This window comes from Macaca mulatta, chromosome 7 (genome assembly GCF_049350105.2).
Source record: "Macaca mulatta isolate MMU2019108-1 chromosome 7, T2T-MMU8v2.0, whole genome shotgun sequence".
NCBI classification, from domain to species: Eukaryota; Metazoa; Chordata; class Mammalia; order Primates; family Cercopithecidae; genus Macaca; species Macaca mulatta.
The window spans coordinates 125,603,900-125,627,801 of NC_133412.1; the positions used below are offsets into that span (position 1 = coordinate 125,603,900).

The 23,902-nt window shown below is 37.2% G+C and overlaps 1 protein-coding gene across 2 annotated transcripts in view; it reads right to left on the reverse strand.

Moving 5' to 3' along the window:
- The window catches only part of TXNDC16 (thioredoxin domain containing 16), a 113,511-nt gene that overhangs the window by 34,406 nt on the left and 55,203 nt on the right, over positions 1-23,902 (reverse strand). For both annotated transcript variants that reach the window (XM_015143696.3, XM_015143695.3), the window contains exons 13-16: positions 21,204-21,347; positions 20,618-20,677; positions 9,129-9,297; positions 8,653-8,789 (exon numbers count right to left, since the gene is read on the reverse strand). In XM_015143696.3, the coding sequence (XP_014999182.3) occupies positions 8,653-8,789; positions 9,129-9,297; positions 20,618-20,677; positions 21,204-21,347 (510 nt within the window). The remainder of the gene's footprint in view (positions 1-8,652; positions 8,790-9,128; positions 9,298-20,617; positions 20,678-21,203; positions 21,348-23,902) is intronic.

Here is a 23,902-nt window from a genome sequence, read left to right on the forward strand (position 1 = left end):
AGATATTTTAATTTTATTAACAAATCTATTTAGCTTTTTTATATCATGTAAAAATAAGATGTCAAAGTACATAAACAAACATATTTAATAATTAATGTTTTAGTATTTTAACTTATTTAGGAATGACTCAGACATTTCATTATTATTTAACATGACTTTAAGATTTTTGATTATTGGAAAATAAATAATGACACAGGTACCCTCCTAAATGTCTTTCTCAGCTGTACTGAGTACCCATGTGGCACCCAATGCTTACAAAAGGCAGGGCTCTTTTGGGTCCTAAATTTACACACCAGATGTCAGGACAGAAGACAGGGCTGTGAAAAGGATGTCTGGAGAATCTGACCACTCCCAGCATGGCCATGAGGCAAATCCGGGCCAAGCAAGCAGGAACAAGGGGCCCCGCAGCGGGTTACCTAAGCATTGACAACATGCCTCCAGGCCTCACCGTGGCCACCTGTCCAGACCCCAGAATCTCGAAGCTCAAAACCAAAGACCAGCTTATAATAAGATGTGTGCAAATCTCTGGGGAAGCCCAACAGCCAGCTTTAGCCCACAGACAAATCAAGTAAGTGCCAAAAATATCACAGAAAACATGTAAAGACAGCAGAAACCTGTCTGACCAGTAGACCCAGGCAAAAATGTCTGAATTATATTTAAGTTACACTCTTAAAGCCATTTTTATTTTACTTTGTTAACAACTTTAAAACTAGCTTTACCAAATATCATACAAACATAACACATATAGACATAGAGACATACAGACAGAAGCAGATTTTATGGCTCTTATAAAAAAAAATGTCATTTGCTGGCTTTTAAATGGTTTCTCTTTTTTTAAACGTGTAGTCACCAAGTTCTTTATATTTTTGTTTATATACATATATTTTTTAGAGACACGGTCTTCCTATGTAGCCTAGGCTGGTCTTGAACTCTTAGCCTCAAACATTCCTCCCACCTCAGCTTCCTGAGTAGCTGGGATTACAGGCAGCTTTTTTTTTTTTTTTTTTTTTTTTTTTTAGACAGACTCTCACCATCATCCAGGCTGGAGTGCAGTGGTGCAATCTTGGCTCACCACAATCTCTGCCTCCCAGGTTGAAGCAATTCTTGTGCCTCAGCCTCCCAAGTAGCCGGAATTACAGGCACACGCCACCATGCCTGGCTAATTTTTGTATTTTTAGTAGAGATAGGGTTTCACCATGTTGCCCAGCTTGGTCTTAAAAACTCCTAACCTCAAGTGATCTGCCTGCCTCAGCCTCCCAAAGTGCTGGGATTATAGGCATGAGCCACTTCGCCTGGACCTGGCTACCTGTTACAAAGAGTCTTTTAAAAGAGGCAATAAAAATACTGAAATATTTTCTGAAGCTTCTGCACACCAATAGGCATCCCTGAATAAGCCTAATGAGAGAGTCCTCATTTTTAAATGTACTTCTAAAGTGTAGCATTTTTCATTTGAAATGTTCTACTGTAACTTTAAATTACCTTTAGTAACATTTTGCCATTTTTATAAGTGTTTGTAGGTAGTTGTAGCCAGAAAGTGGAGTACTCAGTTCTTCAGAAATGAAGGATCTCATTTTTATGTTGAATCTTGGCTTTGGCTCTTAGATTTCCTTGATCAACTTAGTCACTGACTGTTTTCCTACCTATGAGTGCAAGAAAAAGAAACAAAGGGGATACAACACAAAAGTCCCTGCAAATTTCTGAAAGCTAAATTTCATACTACCTACAATATTGCCATTTACTGTCAGTTTCTGTCTGATTCGGAAATCTGAGGCCTTTAACTAGATCTAAGTCAATTAATTATCAGATCTAATTTGATCCTGGACCCAGTCCAATTTCTGTAGCAACTTCCAAACCCAGTTCAGATAAAAAACAAATCTGCTCAAACAAACTCAGATAGCTCAGAACACAAAGTCATGGAGCTTCAAAGTCTGAAAGAGAACTTACCCACGATCCCCAGTGGCTGCGAGAGCAATGGACACAATGGGCCCAGCGGGTACACCACTTGGTCACTCGATGCTGCTGGGGGTCGCTGGAAGCTCTACTACAGGTCCTATTTCTGACTCTATCTGTTAAAAGAAAAACTTCAGACTAAATTTAATAGAGTTTAACTGATCAAAGAAACATTTGCCGGTTGGGCAGCCCCCCGAAACCAGAATAGGTTCACGGCAACCCCGGTGCCAACATGGAGTCAGAAAGGATTTACAGACCGTAAGAGGAAGTGAGGTGCAGAAATAGCTGGATTGGTTACAGTTTGGCTTTTGTCTCATTTGAACAGGATTTGAACAGTTGGCCACCTTTGATTGACCAAAACTTGGTGAGTGGTATAAGAGTAGGTTATAGTCTGTTTATACATCTAGTTAGGTTACAGTTCACTACTTATGGAGAAACCTTTAGTCTGAACTTAAAATATATACAGAGGCAGCGTTAGGCTAAATTTAACAAAAGTTAGCTTTTATTAGCAAACTACAAATTTATATAGAAATGTTAATAAATTCATATGACTTTTATCATTATTTATTCTCTCTTCAACAGATGTTGATGGTCCAGCTACTAACACATCAATGTGGCCGGGTGCGATGGCTCACACCTATAATCCCAGCACTTTGGGAGGCCGAGGTGGGCGGATCACAAGGTCAGGAGATCGAGACCATCCCGGCTAACACAGCAAAACCCCATATCTACTAAAAATACAAAAAATCAGCTGGGCGTGGTGGCGGGCGCCTGTAGTCCCAGCTACTAGGGAGGCTGAGGCAGGAGAATGGCATGAACCTGGAGGCAGAGCTTGTCCAGCCTGGGCGACAGAGCAAGACCCCGTCTCAAACAAAACAAAACACAACAAAAAAACATATCAATGTTTGCAAAAAAACAAAAACAAAAACAAACTAAAAGAAATAAAAAGGAATGAATATCTAACTGACAATATTGGGAACAATCACTCCAGTCAAATAATGAAATATCATATCCAGACTACATCATTTTGGTACACCAGAACTACCTTTAAATAACATTATGTTTTTGACTTGTGAGATGATATGTACATTTCATCATTTGTGTAAAAATATGATGAAGCACACCATTTCTTATGTCGATTCCCAATGTAAAAAACAATATGAAAAATTCTTTTCAGTATTTGAATTAGGAAAAAGTTTTCTCTGTGGATTAATCAGCACCCTAACTTGTCTGCTGCAATTTATTACCTATGATGATAGATGGAAAAACTTCCACCTTTTTGTTTCTAGTTGCTACCAGATTGCTTAGGGCTAAGTTTTATGACAAACAACAGTGTTTTCTAGACTTTCTACATAATTACCCCCCACTGTTTTATTGCTGAGTTTTTACATTGTTTTCAATGATTTTATCATATTTGTGCTTTTTATTATCTGAAGACTTAAATTCTTCTTGGAAGGAGGCCTAGTGTGAATAATAAATGAGAAGGTTAGGGAAACAGGCACCTGAGGTACAGAGAGGACAATGTCAATCGTGGGAGCAAAAACATTCAAAAGGGAAGGAAGGTGGAAGGGTAAAACACAGACTTACTTCCCAATTTTTCATAAAAATATTTTTTTATTAGGTTATGATCTCTATAAAGCCAGGTGCGGTGGCTCATGCCTATAATCTCAGCACTTTGGGAGGCTAAGGTGGGCAGATCACTACAGATCAGGAGTTTGAGACCAGCCTGGCTAGCATAGTGAAACCCTGTCTCTACTAAAAAGACAAAAAATTAGCTGGGCATGCTGCTGCATGGCACACGTCTGTGGTCTCAGTACTTGGGGAGGCTGAGGCATGAGAACTATGTGAACCTGGGAGGTGGAGGTTGCAGTGAGCCAACATCATGCCACTGAACCCCAGTCTGGGTGACAGAGCAAGACTCTGTCTCAAAAAAAAAAAAAAAAAAAAAAATAGAAAGATATGCTCTCTAGGATTTTGCCTTCAAAGATGATAAGCCGCAGGGTACACATTAATACTTATTATTTATTTTTTGTAAGTTCCTTTGGCTTTTACTTTTTACAATTCTGAAAACAAAGTAGAAAAAAATTGCTAGATGTAAATTTGTAGAAAGCAAAATTTAATATGTAATCAATAGTATCTACTATGTGCAAATATAATGCTAGACCAGTGGGGTCCTCTTCTCAGACAAATATTCTTAAAATCTTTCATTCAGAATTTGAAATCCATCTCAAGAAAAGAAAAACAAGGAGGAGGGAAGTTTCCTAGATCATTGGTAAGAGTTAGCATAGTGAAGAAAACATTGGCCAGGCGTGGTGGCTCATGCCTGCAATCCCAGCACTTTGGGAGGCCAAGAAGGGTGGATCACGAGGTCAGGAGATCGAAACCCATCTCTACTAAAAATACAAAAAATCAGTCAGGTGTGGTTGCGGGCACCTGTAGTCCCAGCTACTCGGGAGGCTGAAGCAGGAGAATGGCATGATCCCAGGAGGCAGAGCTTGCAGTGAGCCAAGATTGTGCCCTGCACTCCAGCCTGGGTGACAGAGCAAGACTCCGTCTCAAAAAAACAAAAAAAGAAAAAGAAAAGAAAAACAAAACATTGAGGGTTTTGTTACCGACTCAAGAGTCCATCTAGATGCAAAAGCAACAAATAACATTCCCAGAAATACCATCGGTCAGAAAAAACACCCTATGTGTACCCTTCCTTAAAAACTTATTAAAAGACACATTCCTGTGAAGCAAGAGATAAAGAGTAAGGGTATAAGAAAAGAGAAGTTGTGATATTTAAAAAATACTATAGTTTATGCTGCCACGTAAAACTATCAAAGTAAAAATAATTGTTATAAGCATATCAAAGTTGAATGCAAAAACATTAATTTGAATTGCATCAAAAATAAGATGAATTAATAAATGGAAAGATATACAGGTAGGTACTAAAGCAAATATTAAATGTTAATGGTGGAATCTAGGTGGTGAGTATATGGGTGTTTACTGTACAATTCTTCCAACTTTGCTGTATGCTTGAAAAAGTTCATAATAAAATGTTGGAAAAGTGAATGCAAGGATTTTCTTTAAAAGATTTCCAACATTTTATTATGTATGATGCAATAAATAAATAAATTGTTCAGCAATAAAGCTAATGTGAGTCCATTACATGAAACCATGGCATACAAACAAAAAAAATCATAGAACCCAATCTCTACTAAAAATACAAAAATTAGCCAGGCATGGTGGCACATGCCTGTAGTCCCAGCAACTTGGGAGGCTGAGACAGGAGAATCGCATGAACCTGGGAGGCAGAGGTTGCAGTGAGCTGAGATCACGCCATTGCACTCCAACCTGGATGACAGAACAAGACTCTGTCTTTTAAAAAAAAAAAAAAAAAAAAGGCAAGACTTAAAAAAAAAAAAGAAATTAAAAGAATCTTCCACAAGAGGGAGTCAAAATCATTGAAATGATCTTTAACTTTATAGGTTCAAATATGTTTTTGGGGAACATTTTCTCTAGTCCTGGAGAAAATACAAGCAAAAGAAGTAGACACCATATTTTAAAAAATAAAGAAAAACTAAAGAAACAGCAATGAAGCATAAAACAAGCAGCAGATATCCAAATCAGTTAAGAGAATAAGTATAAATTACTAATGCTCACCTAGAAGAGTCAACAGAAAAAAAACAAGAAAATATTTAAAAATACATATCAGAGACTTGATTATATATTCAACGTGCATTATAAAACTAATAGATTATAGTATCAATAGGTAAAGTGAATAAAATAGAAAACAATTAGACATATATATTACACACACACACACATATAGATAAGGACTTAATACGGTGATGGTGAAATCACATATAGAGGAGGAAAAAAATGATAAATGTTACTATTAGAAAAAAAATCAAGTTGGCACCTATGCTCATCCCATGCACTAAAATATCTAAAGGGTTAAAAACTTTTAAAAAAGGGAAAAAAATCACAATCAACAGAGTAAAAAGGCAACCTATGAAATGAGAGAAAATATTTATGAGTCAAAACTTTGATAAACGATAATATCCAAAATATATAATTTCTGCAACAACAAAAAAAATAAATAACCCAATTAAAAAATAGGCAAAGGAGTTACAGACATTTCTCCAAAGAATATATACAAATGACCAACAAGCATAATGAAAAGATGCTCAACATCACTAATCGTTTGGGAAATGCAAATCAAAGCCACAACAAGATATCACTTCATGCCCATTAGGATGGCTATCATAAAAAATAAAGTAAAATAACGAATATTGGCAAGGATGTTAAAGTCATTGGAACCCTTGTACACCGTTGGTAGGAATGTAAAATGATGCAGCCAGGGTGGAAAATAGTACTGCGGTTCCTCAAAAATTAAAAACAGAATTACCATATGACCCAGCAATTCCACTTCTTGGTATATACCCAAAATAATTGAAAGCAGAGTCCCAGAGAGATATTTCCATACCAATGTTCACAACAGCATTATTCACAACAGCCAAGAGGTAGAAGTAACCCAAAAATTCATTAATGGATAAACGCATAAACAAAATAAGATATATACATACAATGGAATAGTATTCAGCCTAAAATTGGAAGGAAACTCTGACACATACTACAATATAGATGAACCCTGAAGACATTATGCTAAGTGAAATAAGCCAGTCAGAAAAAGACAAATACTGTATGATTCCATCTGTATGAGGTACATAGAGTAGCCAGACTCATATAAACAGAAAGTAGAGCGGTGGTTACCAGGGCCTGGGAGGAGGATGAAATGAAAAGCTGTTGTTTAATGGGTATAGAGTTTCAGTTTTGCAAGATGAAAATATTCTGGAGATTAGTTGTACAACAATGTGAATATACTTAATACTTGTAAAATAGACACTTAAAAACAGGTAAGATGGTAAATTTTATGTTATGTGTATTTTATTAAAAATTTTTTTTAAAAAATAGACAAAGCAAGACAAATTAAAATAAGAAAATACTGTAAATTAAAGCAAGAAAAAATACAAGTGAATATTAGGTGACAAAAATGATAGGCTTTTTTTATAGGTAAAAGCAATGGAAAAAATCTTAAAGTCAATAGATTAAAAAAATTTTAAATGTGATACATAAAATTATCATTAAACAAAGCTAAAGAACAAATAACAAACTGAGGGAAAATAACTGGAACAAAATGACAAAAGCTTAATATCCTTAATGTACAAAGGTCTCACACCAATTCATTAGACAAACAGTAAAATCCCATTTAAAAAAATGAGTGGGCAAGCACAGTGGCTCATGCCTTACTACCAGCACTTCGGAAGGCCAAGGCAGGAAGACTGCTTGAGCCCAGGAGTTTGAGAGCAGCCTGGGCAACACAGGGAGACCTCGTCTTTACAAAAAATTAAAAAATTAGTGAGCATGGTGGCACATGTCTATAATCCTAGCTACTCAGGAGGCTGAGGTGGGAGGATCGCTTAAGCCCAGGAGGTTGAGGCTGCAGTGAGCTGTGATTGTGCCACTGCACCCCAACTTGGGCAATAGGGAGAGACCCTGTCTCAAAAAAAAAACCAATGAGTAATATATACAACTTACAATTTACAGAAGGCATAGTTATTCCACTGGGAATCTAAACTCATTATATAGTCTAAAATCCACACAAAGACTCAAAAATATTCTTCACATACGGAAGGAAAAAAAAAAAGAAAACAGTACAAATACAGTTTGTAAACAGTTAAGAAAGGCCAGGTATGGTGGCTCACATCTGTAATCCCAACACTTTGGCAGGCCAAGGTGCATGGATAGTTTGAGCTCAGAAGTTAAAGACCAGCCTGGGCAACATGGTGAAATCCCGTCTCTACAAAAACACAAAAAATTAGCCAGGCATGGTGGCACATGTCTGCGGTCCCAGTTACTCAGGAGGTTGAGGTAGGAGGATTGCTTGAGCCCCGGAAGTGGAGGGTGCAGTGAGCTGAGATCACGCCATTGCACTCCAGCCTAGGTGACAGAGCAAGACCTTGTCTCAAAAAAAAAAAAAAAAAAAAAAAATTTAAATACGTTTTGATATATATATATATTCACCAAATATTATGCAGCCGTAACGTTCATGAAGAATATCAATACATCACTGTAATGTTAAATAAAAACAAGATTCTGGCTGGGCACGGTGGCTCATGCCTGTACTTCCACCACTTTGGGAGGCCAAGGCAGGCGGATGACGAGGTCAAGAAATCGAGACCATCCTGGCCAACATGGTGAAACCTCGTCTCTACTAAAAACACAAAAATTAGCTGGGCATAGTGGTGCACAACTGTAGTCCCAGCTACTCGGGAGGCTGAGGCAGGAAAATCACTTGAACCCAGAAGGCAGAGGTCGCAGTGAGCCAAGATCACGCCACTGCACACCAGCTTGGTGACAGAGCAAGACTCCGTTTCAAAAAAAAAAAACAAGATTCTAACCTAGATACACAGCTTTAGCCCAATTATGTTAAAACATACATAAATATGCAATATGTAGGTACACAGAAAAAAGATGGAAGAAATTACATCAAAATTTAACATTGTGTCTGAATAATTAGCTTACAGTATTTTATTTTTCTTCAAACTTCTCCATAATTTTGAAATTCTCTATAATTTAAAAAGATATTCTTAAAAAATAAAACTAGCAAGCAATGATATACTGTACTATATAATTTAAAAGCTCAGCTCTACTTACCTGTTGTCATGGTTGGACTAAATAGTCCCAGTACTGACACACTAGAATAGGAGATCAGGTCTTTATATAATTCCCCACTTAAATATTCTTCTGCTTCTTGAATCGATGTTATATTCACTGGATATGAAATCCTATTGCTGGATAAATATATAGCTATATTAAAAATTAATTTTTAAAGATATTTACAGTTTGTTTAAAAAAAGCATACTAAACATAGCAAACAATATATTACATAGGATAAATATCTTACAAAATATAGAAAATTAAATATTATTCTTAAAGAAAATCAGACTCATTAAACAAAATTACTGTCTCCCCAAAAGTGACGAAATGTACATAGACTCTCATGAATATTTATTTTGTGATCTCAATTCTAGTATCCTCCTTAACCTATTTAAAGTGTTAGCAAAGTCTGAGAATTAGAACTTCGAAAGACCTAAACATTTAAAGATCTTATAATGAAGCTGAATACTTACAGCTGGATAAATTTTAGGAGATCTTTGGTACCTAACATTCCAGCGTAAGATACTGGGTTCTCCCCTTTCTTGTACATCTTTACAACAGGAAATTCAGTAACATTTTGCTTAGTACATACATCAGACCAATCTGCACAGTTTATTCTAGTAAGAAGCATAGTAGATGTGCCTAAATAAAAGGAAAATGCACATTTGTAATTACTAATTGTAGAAAATGCATTTGCTTAGGATTTTCAATATTTTTCTATCCCATTCTTATTTTAACCTCTCAGCATGAAACACTCCTGCTTAAACACTCTCTTGCCTTGATCTTTGCAACACCATCCCCTATTGGCCTTTTCCCTTCCTTTCTAGTTTCTCCTCTTTGTTCCCTTTTGTTGGCTCTTCAGCCAGTAGAGTTGGGAGTCCTTCAAGGCTCAGCTTAAGCTGCCTTCTCTTGTTTTTCTTCACTCTCTTCCTACACAACCTCAATAACCACAGATAATCTAATGAATACTGTATTTATGTCTTTGGCCCAAACTCCTTGTAGTTCCAAAAGACCCATGTATCCTTACTATATTCTGTTTTCCTTTGAATGGAAACCTCCTCAAACTCAACAAGTCTAAAACCATATATGGTTTCTTTTCTGTGTTTGTTGGTAAATGTTGCTGCTCTTGTGCAACTCAAAAAAACAAAGCTTCATCTTTCATACCTCCCCATTCCCAAGCCCTTCATGCCTATTAATTAATCAGCATGTTCTTTCAATTTTACCACCTAAATTTTTAGTATCTCTAATTACTGTCCATTTCTCTTCACTGCCACTACTCAAGTTGTTATTTCTCCTGGATAACTACAATAGGCTTCTAATTCATCTCCTTGAATTCAGTGTCTCTACACTAATACTAGAGATATCTTTTCAAAACTCAAATCTGTTTTGGTACCAGCTTACCCCCACCAACCTTTGCAGAGTTTAAATCTTTCTCACCATGTACAACTTCAAGGAAGCCTTCTCTGACACACTGATCTACATCAGGTTCCCTTGACATATGCTATTATAGAACCATGCTCCTTTCCTTATCTCCTTATGTAATTATATACTATTCATTATCTGATTAATGTGTCTCTACCAAGACAACTCTGTGAGAGCAGGGACTGTGTCTGTTTATTTATCACTGATTTTCCAGCACCTGCAGCACCTTAAATATGCATGTGAATAAATGACATATGTGAAACTCACATAGGACTTCAGACACCTAACCTGTCTAAATATTATAATTTCTTTTCAGCCTAAGAAAACACATAGTAGAATCTCAAACAGAAATTCCTACTTGCTCTATAATAAAACGTGTAAAGTTATCTAAAATATTATAAATCGCTATGTGGAAAGAGATCAAATGCTAAATAAAATAAGCACCATACAACTCAAAAGAATAAATTCTAATAAAAAATAAAATTTAGTATCATACTAGATCAAAGAAGGAATCTTTGTGTGTCAATTTAGAATATAGTCTAAATGTAACTTAATCATATGATTAAAATTGTGAATGTGATATTTTAATATTTTATCACCAAATTTTTTAAATTTTAATTTTAATTTTTTTTTTTTGAGACGGAGTCTCACTCTGTAGCCCAGGCTGGAGCAATCTCGGCTCACTGCAAGCTCTGCCTCCCGGGTTCACGCCATTCTCCTGCCTCAGCCTCCCGAGTAGCTGACACTACAGGTGCCCAGCACCATGCCCGGCTAATTTTTTCTATTTTTTAGTAGAGATGGGATTTCACCTAGGATGGTCCTGGCCTCGTGATCTGCCTGCCTCAGCCTTCCAAAGTGCTGGGATTACAGGCACGAGCCATGGCGCCCGGCCTTTGTCTTATTCACCACTATATACCCACTGCCTAGCACAGTGTCTGTTACACAGTATGTACCCAGTAAAAATGTGTAAAATGTACATTGGTATTTCTTCATAAATTTTAAATTCTTACATTAAAGGATATTAATACTTGAATTTTGTATGAGCATATAAACAAATATAAATCCTTATATCTTCCCAAATCAGACCTGCTAAGTTACTTCCTATCAAAGTTCTCTTATCCTTGTTTTAATCATTTTGATACAGGAGTTAAGAAGAAATCACTTAGGCAGATAGCAAGGGTATGGGAGTCCTCGGTAAGGTTTTTCTTTTTAATGAAAAGCAGCCCCAGATCTTTTTCTAACAAAGAGCAGCCTGCAAGCTGGAAGTCTGCACGTACTGGCAGGAACTAAGGATTAGACTTTTTCAACATGGCCGCTCGGTCTTCCCTTCACTGCCAGGCATGTGTTCCATAAGGAGCAGACAAGATGGCCCCAGACAACTGGAAAGCCCATTTGTATAAGATTAAGGTGGGTCGACCAGACTTTCCTGTGCCACTGTGTAAACATCATACCTGACTGAATCAATCTATGAGCCCTGTGTAAATCAGACACCACCTTCTAAAACTGGACTATAAAACTCGACACATTCGCTGCCAGCCAGTCCTTTCCGCTTGGAGACCCATTCCTCTATAGAGGAAGCTGTTTCTCTTTCTCTTCTCTCTATTAAACTGCTCCTAAACTCCTTGTGTGTGTCCGTTTCCTAAATTTTCCTTGTGCATGACAACAAACCCCAGGGTATATACCCCAGACAACGCAGCTGCTTCAATTTCATCAATAAACATCTGGTGATGCTTGTTTATACAAAGTGCCATGTTATATATTTTGCCACCCAAGTACGGAATATAGTGCTCTTCCAGCTGCAGTGCTTTCCTTTCAATAAGCATCCTCAGTATGTCTACTACTGCTAAAAATGTGATTATTTCTTTGTCCCTACAGTTGAAATGGAAAATTTTGATGTTATTTTTAAAACCAGAAAAGTAATACTGATACATATCATTAAAAGTTATACTGAAGTTATCAATTTAAAAGTTTTATTTTTATTCCTGTAAAATGGTTCCAATATTTATTCATGTTTCAATTAAAATAGTCTAATATTCTAAGATGCCTATAGTATTACATCCCATATACTTTATCAATGCAGTAATTTCAAATAGGTTCCTAATTTAAAGGAAAAAACAGATTATTTTAGATACAGGTATTATGTAAGTATAAAATTTTGACATTTGCTGCCACCTTGTGACAGAGTAAAAAACATTCTTCATTGTCTTGGACTAAGAGATACAAATGGCTTTTTCCCACAAAGTCAGATCTGTCAGAAAGACAGATGATAGAACTAAATGCCCAAGGTATTATTATAGTTTCCTAATTTATAAAGTTATAGTGTAGGCTTCAACATAAACACAAAACATTGTAATTACCTATGCAATGCATTTCTACATTAAGTTCCCTGAACTTCCAAAATAATCCATTCTGATATCTGATTACCAAAAAAAGTTGTTATTCATAAAGAACATAGTGAATGAAAAGGAAAACAAGTCCCGGATTGCTTATCTACTTTTTTATTCTACAAACACATACAACTCTGAGCCCTTGCATTAAGGAGACAGGTAGTCTCTTTATTTGGTCATTAATAGAAAAGAATGCAAGAAAATCTTTTTCCATTTTCATCTTGTGTCTAATTAAATGGGGTGGAGAGAGGGATAATTAATCGTATTCTTGAGGAATATTATCCAATCACTACTTCATTATGATTTATATTTTCTCCTTCATTGCTTTTCTTCTAAGTATTTGCCAGTAAGGCTAGAGAATCTAAAAGAAGAAAACTTAAATTTGTCTGTAGATTGCAACTTGCCTTGCATAAAGGAAAATATGAAAGCAAGTAAGAGGATTTGCTTCTTTAAAAAATGATTAGAGGCTGGGCGCAGTGGCTCATGCCTATAATCCCAGCACTCTGGGAGGCCAAGGCAGGTAGGTTACTTGAGGTCAGCAGTTTGAGACCAGCCTGGACCCTGTTGCTACTAAAAATATAAAAATTAGCCAAGCATGGTGGTGCACACCTGTAATCCCAGCTACTTGGGAGGCTGAGGCAGAAGAATCACTTGAACCCAGGAGGTGGAGGTTGCAGTGAGCTGAGATCACACCATTGTACTCCAGCTTGGGCAACAAGAGCAAAACTCCATCTCAAAAAAAAGGTTACAGATCGTTGTGTCTACAGACTTAATTATCCCTTCACTCAGTAATAATCAAAAGTTGGATCAAATGTGGTTGGGTAATAAAAGGAATGGGGACAGACAGAACAGCGTGTGGAGGCTCGCATCATGAACTTTTGCTCCAAAACTGCAGCAATACATAAGGAGAGCCAAGAGAACTGACAGACCCTCTGAAGGAAGCGATTGCACCTGCAGGACTTGGGAGACACCCCAAATACTGTGAGTACTCAAACTGTGGAAGTGGGAAAGGCAGATCGTCCACCCCGAACACACACCCCCATGGGGGAACCTAAAGGTCTAGATTACGGGAGAAGATTCTGACCTTACCTGGAGCTGAGTCAATTTAGAGAGTAGAACAAAAGCGAAATACACGGATAGAGGAAGCAGCAGGAAAATCCCTGTGGGCTCGCTGGGTACCCTACCAAGCCATCTGTGCCTCACCTCACAAGGGGTCCTTGAGGGCTACTGGAGGCACTCAGAAAGGCCACAGGCAAAAAGAACCTCCAGCTGAACTTTGTAACAATTTGAACCAATCGAAAAGTCTACTGGCCAGAACTCAGGGGAGGGTATGAATCCAGTGTGCAGACGCCACAGGTTGGGGAAGAAAGAAAGCCGTACTTATTTTCGCAGCTGGAAGGCAGGTAGCCTAGGGCAGGTTCTCAGCCCTGTTCACCCACTACCTGCAAACAGACTTGGTGCTTTTGAGTGGGGGCACAGTGGAAGTGAGACTGGCCCTTTGCGTTGTATGGGAGCTGGGTGAGGCCTGTGACTGCTTTCCTCCACTTCCCTGACAACCTGCATGACACAGCAAAGACAGCCATAATCCTCCGAAGAACATAACTCCATTGACCTGGGAACTTCACCCTCATCCCCCACAGCAGACGCAGCAAGACCTGCCCAAGTAGAGTCTGAGCTCAGGCACGCCTAGCCCTGCCCCCACCTAATGGTCCCCTACCCACCCTGGTAACTGAAGACAAAGGGCATATACTCTTGGGAGTTATAGGGCCCTGCTCACTGCCTGTTCCTCCCGACACCAATGCACTTTCGAGCCAATGCTCTCTTGAAAGTGCCACCTCCCAGCAGGAGGTAAATCGGCACAAAAATAGTGCATTAATCAACCAAAGCTAAGAACCCTTGCAGAGTCCATTTTGCCCTTCTGACACCTCCACTGGAACAGGTGCCAGTATCCATGGCTGAGAGACCCACAGATGGTTCACATCACAGGACTCGGTGTAGACAACCCCAAGTACCAGCCTGGAGTCTGGCAGACTTGCTGGGTGGCTAGATCCAGAAGACAGATAACAATGACTATAGCTTGGCTCTCAGGAAGCCATATCCCTAGGAAAAGGGAAAGAGTACTGCATCAAGGGAACACCCTATGGGACAAAAGGAACTGAACAACAGCTTTGAGCCCTAGACCTTCCCTCTGACAGAGCCTACCCAAATGAGAAGGAACCAGAAAACCAACTCTGGTAATATGACAAAACAAGATTCTTCACCTCATCCCCAAAAAAATCACACTAGCTCTCCATCAAGGGATCCAAACCAAGAAGAAATCCCTGATCTACCTGAAAGAGAATTCAGAAGCTTAGTTACTCAGCTAATCAGGGAGGTGCCAGAGAAAGGCAAAGCCCAATGTAAGGACATTGAAAAAAATTATACAAGAAGGAAGAAATATTCAATGAAATAGATAGCATAAATAAAAATCAATCAAACCTTCAGGGAACAATAGACGCACTTACAGTAATGCAAAATGCTCTGGAAAGTCTCAGCAATAGAATCAAACAAGCAGAAGAAAGAACTTCAGAGCTCGAAGACAAGGTTTTCGAATTAACCCAATGCAACAAAGACAAAAAAATAAGAAAATATGAAAAAGCCTCCAAGAAGTTTGGGATTATGTTAAACAACCAAACCTGAATAATCAGCGTTTTTGAGAAAGAAGAGAAATCTATTTGGAAAATATATTTGGGGGAATAATCAAGGAAAACTTCCCCAGCCTTGCTAGAGAACTAGGTATCCAAGTACAAGAAGCCCAAAAAACACCTGGGAAATTCATCACAAAAAGATCAATGCCTGGGCACACTGTCATCAGGTTATCTAAAGTTAAGACAAATGAAAGAATCTTAAGAGCTGTGACGCAAAACACCAGGTAACATATAAAGGAAAACCTATCAGATTAAGAGCAGATTTCTCAGCAGAAACTCTACAAGCTAGAAGGGATTGGGATCCTATCTTCAGCCTCTTCAAACAAAACAATTATCAGCCAAGAATTTTGTACCCACCAAAACTAAGCTTCCTAAGTGAAGGAAAGATACAGTATTTTTCAGACAAACACGAGAGAATTCGTCACTACCAAGCCAGCACTACAAGAACTGCTAAAAGGAGCTCTAGATCTTGAAACAAACCCTGGAAACACATCAAAAAAGAACCTCTTCAAAGCATAAATCTCACATGACCTACAAAACAAACACAATTTTAAAAAAAGGTATATAGGCAACAAATAGCATGATGAATGGAATGGTATCTCACATCTCAATACTAACATTGAATGTAAATGGCCTAAAGTAGCTCCACTTAAAACACACAGAATTGCAGAATGGATAAGAATTCACCAACCAACAATCTGCTACCTTCAAGAGACACACCTAACACATAAAGACTCACATAAACTTAAGGTAAAGGGATGGAAAAAGACCTTCCATGCAAATGGACACCAAAAGCGAGCAGGGGTAGCTATTCTTATATCAGACAAAACAAACTTTAAAGCAACAGCAGTTATAAAAAAGACAAAGAGGGTCATTATGTAATGATAAAAGGCCTTGTCCAACAGGAAAATATCACAATCCTAAATATATATGCACTTAACATTGGAGCACCTAAATTTATAAAACAATTACTAATAAACCTATGAAATGAGATAGGTAGCAACATAATAATAGTGGGAGACTACAATAGTCCACTGACAGCACTAGACAGGTCATCAAGACAGAAGGTCAACAAAGAAACAATGGCTTTAAAGTATACCCTGGTACAAATGGACTTAACAGGTATTTACAGAACATTCTACCCAACAACCACAGAATACACTTTCTATTCAACAGTGCATGGAACTTTCTCCAAGATAGACTATATGATAGAGGCCACAAAATGAGCCTCAATAAATTCAAGAAAATTGAAATCATATCAAGTACTCTTTCAGACCACAGTGGAATAAAACTGGAAATCAACTCCAGAAGGAACCTTCAAAAACATGCAAATACATGGAAATTAAATAACTTGTTCCTGAATGATCACTGGGTCAAAAATGAAATCATGATGGAAATTTTAAAATTCTTCAAACTGAATGACAATAGTGACACAACCTATCAAAACTTCTGGGATATAGTAAAGGCAGTGCTAAGAGGAAAGTTCATAGCCCTAACTGCTTACATCAAAGTCTGAAAGAGCACAGACAGACAATCTAAGGTCACACCTCAAGGAATTAGAGAAACAAGAACAAACCAAGTCTGAACCCAGCAGAAGAAAGGAAATAACCAAGATCAGGGCAGAACTAAATGAAATTGAAATAACAACAACAAAAATACAAAAGATAAATGAAACAAAAAGCTGGTTCTTTGCAAAGAAAAATAAAACTGATAGACCATTAGCAGGATTAACCAAGAAAAGAAAAGAGGAAATCCGAATAAGCTCTATTAGAAACGAAATGGGAGATATCACACTGACACCACAGAAATACAAAAGATAATTCAGAACACCTTTATGGGCATAAACTGGAAAACCTAGAGGAGATGGATAAATTCCTGGAAAGATACAACCTTCCTAGCTTAAATCAGGAAGAATTAGCTACTCTGAACAGTCCAATAACAACCAGTGAAATTGAAATGGTAACAAAATTACCAACAAAAAAAGTCCAGGACAAGACAGATTCACAGCAGAATCCTACCAGACATTCAAAGAAGAATTGGTACCAATCCTACTGACACTATTCCACAAGATAGAGGAAAAGGGAACCCTCGCGAAATCATTCTATGACACCAGTATCACCCTAATACCGAAACCAGGAAAAGACATAACCAAAAAAGAAAACTACAGACCAATATCCCTGATGAACATAGATGCTATAATCCTCAACAACGCACTAGATAACTGAATCCAACAACATATCAAAAAGATAATCCACCATGATCAAGTGGGTTTCATACCAGGGATGCAGGGATAACTAAAATACACAAGTCAATAAATGCAATACACCACATAAACAGAATCAAAAACAAAAATCACATGATCATCTCAATAGATGCAGAAAAAGCATTTGATAAAATCCAGCATTCCTCTATGATTAAAACTCTCAGCAAAACTGGCATACGAGACACATGCCTCAATGTAATAAAAGCCATCTATAACAAACCCACAGCCAACATATACTGAATAGGGAAAAATTGAAAGCATTCCCTCTGAGAACTGGAACAAGACAAGGATGCCCACTCTCACCACTCCTCTTCACCACAGTACTGGAAGTCCTAGCCATAGCACTCAAACAAGAGAAAGAAAGAAAGGCATCCAGACTGGTGAAGAAGTAGTCAAACTGCCGATGTTCGGTGATGATATGACTGTTTATCTAGAAAACCCTAAAGACTCATCCAGAAAGTTCCTAGAAGTGATAAAATAATTCAGCAAAGTTTCCAGATACGGAATCAATGTACACAAATCAATAGCTCTTCTATACACCAACAGCAACCAAGCTGAGCATCAAGTCTAGAATTCAACCTCTTTTACAATAGCTGCAAAAAAAAGAAAAAATACTTAGGAATATACCTAACCAAGGAGATGAAAGACTTCTACAGAGAAAACTACAAAACACTGCTGAAAGAAATCACAGATGACACAAACAAATGGAAACACATCTCATGTTCATGGATGGGTAGAATCAGTATTGTGAAAATGACCATACTGTCAAAAGCAATCTACAAATTCAACACAATTCCCATCAAAATACCACCATCATTCTTCACAGAACTAGAAAAAACAATCCTGAAATTCATATGGAACCAAAAAAGAGCCCACATACCCAAAGTAAGACTAAGCAAAAAGAACAGATCTGGAGGCATCACATTACCTGTTTCAAACTATAAGGCCAGAGTCACCAAAACAGCATGGTACTGGCGTAAAAATTGGCATATAGACCAATGGAACAAAACAGAGAACTAAGAAATAAACCCTAATACTTACAGCCAACTGATCTTCAACAAAGCAAACAAAAATATAAAGTGGGGAAAGACACCCTCTTCAACAAATGGTGCGGAGACAACTGGCAAGCCACATGTAGGAGAAACAGGATCCTCACCTCTCACCTTATACAAAATCAACTCAAGATAGATCAAAGACTTAAATCTAAGACCTGAAACTATAAAAATTCTATTAAAAAAAGAAGACAACATTGGAAAAACCCTTCCAGACGTTGGCTTAGACAAGAATTTCATGACCAAGGACCCAAAAACAAACGCAATAAAAACAAAGATAAATAGCTGAGACTTAATTAAATGAAAGAGCTTTTGCACAGCAAAAGGAACGGTCAGCAGAGTAACAGACAACTCACAGAATGGGAGAAGATCTTCACAATCTATACGTCTGACAAAAAACTAATATCCAGAATCTACAATGAACTCAAACAAATTAGCAAGAAGAAAAAAAAAAATCCCATCAAAAAGTGGGCTAAGGACATGAACAGAAACAGTTACAAAAGAAGATATGCAAATGGCCAATAAACATGAAAAAATGCTCAACATCACCAAGGATCAGGGAAATGCAATTCAAAACCACAACTCAATACCACCTTATTCCTGCAAGAATGGCCATAATCAAAAAAATTTTTAAAAAATAGATGTTGGCATGGATGTGATGAACAGGGAACTCTTCAACACTGCTGGTGGGAATGTAAACTAATACAACCACTATGGAAAATAGTGTAGAGATTCCTTAAAGAACTAAAAGGAACTTGATCCAGCAATCCCACTACTGGTTACCCAGAGGAAAATAAGTCACTATGTGAAAAAGATACTGGCACACATATTTATAGCAGCACAATTTGCAACTGTACAAACATGGAACCAACCCAAATGCTCATCAATCAACGAGTGGACAAAGAAACTGTGGTGTATATGTATACAATGGAATACTACTCAGCCATAAAAAGGAATGAATTAACGGCATTTGCAGCAACTGGGATGAGACTGGAGACGATTATTCTAACTCAGGAATGGAAAACCAAACATCACATGTTCTCACTCATATTTGGGAGCTAAGCTATGAGGATGCAAAGGCCTAAGAAAGACAAAATGGACTGTGGGGACTCAAGGGGAAAGGGTGGGAAGGGGGTAAGGAATAAAAGGTCACAAACTGGGTGCAGCACAGTGTATACTGCTCAGGTGATGAGTGCACCAATCTCTCACAAATCACCACCAAAGAACTTACTCATGTAACCAAACACCACCTGTTCCCCAATAACCTATGCAAATAAAAAAATAATAATTTTTAAAAAGGAATGATACACTTAGGTTTGAGTATCTGGAATCAATTTCTTGAGTTTTCAAAAGTGTCAATGTATAAATAAGTTGTACATCAGTACACAGTTTCCATTAAATGAAACAAATTTATGAAACTCTATTATTCATTTATTCAACTGTTAAAAACCAGATGTTCTGCAATGTAAGGCAATATGCCAAGCCCAGTAGGCTGATATAAGGCACACTACCTAACCATAAGGAACTTACATTAAGCACACCTAATCCATTATTACCTCTCTAACAGGCCTCCCTCTTTTTCCCTATGTCTTTGCTGAGATGGTAGCACGGATATTTTCAGTTAAAGTCCATTCCTTGGATCTTTATTTGCCCACTATTAAATCAGGTTTCATAGGATAGTTAACATAAAGAGATCCTGGATATTAAAAAGCATTCCATCCATGAGGAGTAAACTATACAGTTTCAAGAACACAGGGATCTTTGATCTCTCATTAGACCATGAGACTGGGTCTTGAATCTGCCAAATTTGTATCTCCAGTATTTAACTGCAGTAACTGGCACAGAATAGGCACTCATAAATGCTTGCTGAATGACTGACTTAAACCAAAAAGATTGTTGGATTAACTGTGTAGCCACAAGTACTTAATACATAGGCTCTCTACGTTCTACTAAAGACAGTCCTATGAAGACAAATCAAAGTGAATGCTCCTAAGTACTCTTGAAACTCCTGGTTCATTAACTTAACCCTGGAGACACAAACATAGTAACCTGAAATTTTATGTGGTTTTCTACATTTTTTGCATGACATAGTTTTACAAATAGCTACAGTTCAGAATCAGAAAAATAAGCATGCATAGCACAGTACAATACCTTTCAGTTTAACTGCCACATCAACATAGGATTGCAAAAATGCCATGGATACTGCTTGCCCTACATGAAAATGAAAAATTCAACAGATATTACTGTGTATCTCCAAAGCATCCACACTGATACGTAACAAATACACAGATTTATGAGGTTTCCCAAAATTATTGTTAAGCAGAAATATTCTACTATACATTTCTTAACACAGTCCAACCACTTAAGAGTTTCAAAAGCAACTGATTTTCCACACTTGTACTGCAAGGAATATAGCTAAATAGCTATGATTTGAAGATAAAAGCAATATACTCACTATAAATCTATAATAACAATATGTTAAAATCATTAGCGTGAGTCACAATTTTTCAAAATTAATGAACATCTAGTTTAATCATTAACCTTTAATTTGTAAATCAGATATAAATAAATTGCACAATCCCAGAATCAGAAGTAAATGCTTCCATGCACACAGTCTACTTGAGACATACGAAAGCAATTTCATTTTACAACGTGCAATACATGAAATGCCAAAAATTAAATCTGTGTGTTTAAATGTCCTAATATGTAATAGTCCCCTCTAAAGAGTCATACTCACAACCAGCATAGAAGAGTACTATGCTGTCAGAAGCCGTCACTGTTGCATTAAATGTTTCTTCTGTTAGTTCCACTGTGAGTTCCAAAGGTAATTTTCTCTTCCTATCTCTGAAAACAGTTTCTGCCACTTCATCATCCTGAACATCTGAAATGTTGGAAAAGAAATTAATTTAAATATTGATGTATAATGAAAACTATTTAAGCTCTTCTCATAGGAAGCATGTAAGAATTCAGTACTTTATACAAACTTTTGAATTCATCCTATCTTAATAGTTAGGATGCATGATATTTAAAAAACTTTCCAGTTGCTTAACTGACGCTGAGATGCTTCCTGACCTAGAAGTTGTAAAGTTTTAGTCAATTTCAAAATTAAAACTTGTTCTACAAAGAATATTAATAGTGCTGTTTTGTTTATGTTGCCTCTACTATATGCCAAGCATTGTGACAGGCACTAGGAAAACTGGTAAACAAAACAGACATAGTCCTGACCACATGGAACTTCTATCTATGGAAAAGTCAGATAAACTGATCACCGAATAAACATATAATTACAAATTATGACCAATTTGTGAAGAAAGGTAAAGGATACACTGAGAGATTATATAACAGGGCTATTTAGATTGGGAAGCCCAAAATCTGCCAGGTAGAGAATCAAGAAAAGAATGTTTTAGACAAAGAGAATTACATACGCAAAAGCTCTGAGACATACAAGAGTTTAGCACATACAAGGCTGAGAGAAGGCAAATTTGACTAAGACAAGATGGGGCTGCAGGAATAAACAGCATGAGAAAACTCTAGGCTAGGCAGTGGCTAGGTCATAAGAGGTCACACGAGACAAGAAGTCTGGATTTTATCCCAAAAGCATCAAGTTATGAGTGGATTCTGAATATGTGAAAACTCTTCCTTAATTTAGACAGACCAATCAATAGACTGATAGATCCATCCATCCATCCATCCATCCATCCATCCATGTATCTTCAAAAATACATTTGGATTCATAAATATTCTGTTGGAAGTTTGTAGAGATTGTATGGTAACACAGATGGAGCATATAACTTGACTAAAGGATAAAGCTTCTTAGAAGAGTTGATACTAGCTGAATATGAAAAGAAAAAGAAAATTCAGGTAGGCAGAGAAGAAAGGCAGTGGTGGCATAAAGAGCAAAGAGAACGGCATGAGCAAAGGCACAGTGGCATGTAAGAGCATGGTGCAATCGGAAGTTCAAACACTGACTGGCTATATGATGATAGTAAGAATTGTTAATTTTTTAGATGTAATAATAGTATTAATTATGTTAGTGTTAAAAATGAAAATCTTGTATTTCTGAAACCCAGGGAAATACTTATAGATGAAATCTTATGTTTGGGATTTGCTACAAAACAATAAGAGGTAGGGGGTGACTGGAGCAGGATTAGCCATGGTTTGATAATGTGAGGCCAAGTAATGGATAACAAGAATTTGTTCTATTATTCTATCTCCTTTACGGTATGTTCATAATTCTCTGTAACAACACATTAAAAAGAAAGAAGGGAGAAAGAAGACAATACATTCATAGAACTAAAGTATTGTTTTATACATAATTTCTAATACAGTCACACACCACATAATGATATTTCAGTCAACAATGGACCACATATACAACTGTAGTCCCTTAAGATCATAATGGAGCTGAGAAATTCCTATCATCTGGTGATGTAGTGGCCACTGTAGTGTCGTAGCACAACACATTACTCACATGTTTGTGGTGACACGGGTGTAAACAAACCTACAGTGAGTCATATAGCACATAAGGCCAGGCATGGTGGCTCACACCTGTAATCCCAGCACTTTGGGAGGCCGAGGTGGGTGGATCACTTGAGGTCAGGAGTTCAAGGCCAGCCTGGCCAACATGGTGAAACCCTGTCTCTACTAAAAATATAAAACATCAGCCGGGCATGTTGGCGCATGCTTGTAATCCCAGCTACTTGGGAGGCTGAGGCGGAAGAATCACTTGAACCCAGGAGGTGGAGGTTACAGTGAGCCGAGATTGCACCACTGTACTCCAGCCTGAGCGACAAGAGCAAAGCTCTGTCTCAAAAAAAAAAAAAAAAGTATAGCACATACAATTACGTACAGTAAATAATACTTGATAATGATAATAAAGGACTAGATTATTGGTTTATATATTTACTATACTCTTATCATTAGAGTGTACTCCTTTCACTTATAAAATAAAAAGTTCACTGTAAAACAGCCTCAGGTAGGTCCTTCAGGAGGCATTCTAAAAGAAGGCATTATTATCATAGGAAATGACAGCTCCATGCTTGTTACTGTCCCCGAAGACCTTCCAAAGGGACACAATGTGGAAGTGGAAGCGGGTAATATGGATGATCTTGACCCTGTATAAGCCTAGGCTGATGTGTGTTTGTGTTTTTGTTTTTAGAGAAAAGTTTAAAACGTAAAACATAAAAGTTTTAAATGGAAAAAAAATCTTACAGAATAAGGATATAAAAAAAGAAAATATTTTTGTACAGCTGTATGATGTGTTTGTGCTTTAAGTTAAATGTTATTACAAAACAGTCAAAATGTTTTTAAACATTGTAAAAATGTATAAAGTAAAAAAGTTACAGTAAGCTAAGACAAATTTATTATTGAAAAAAATTCATAAATTTAGTACAGCCTAAGTGTACAGTATTTATGAAGTCTACAATCATGTAATGT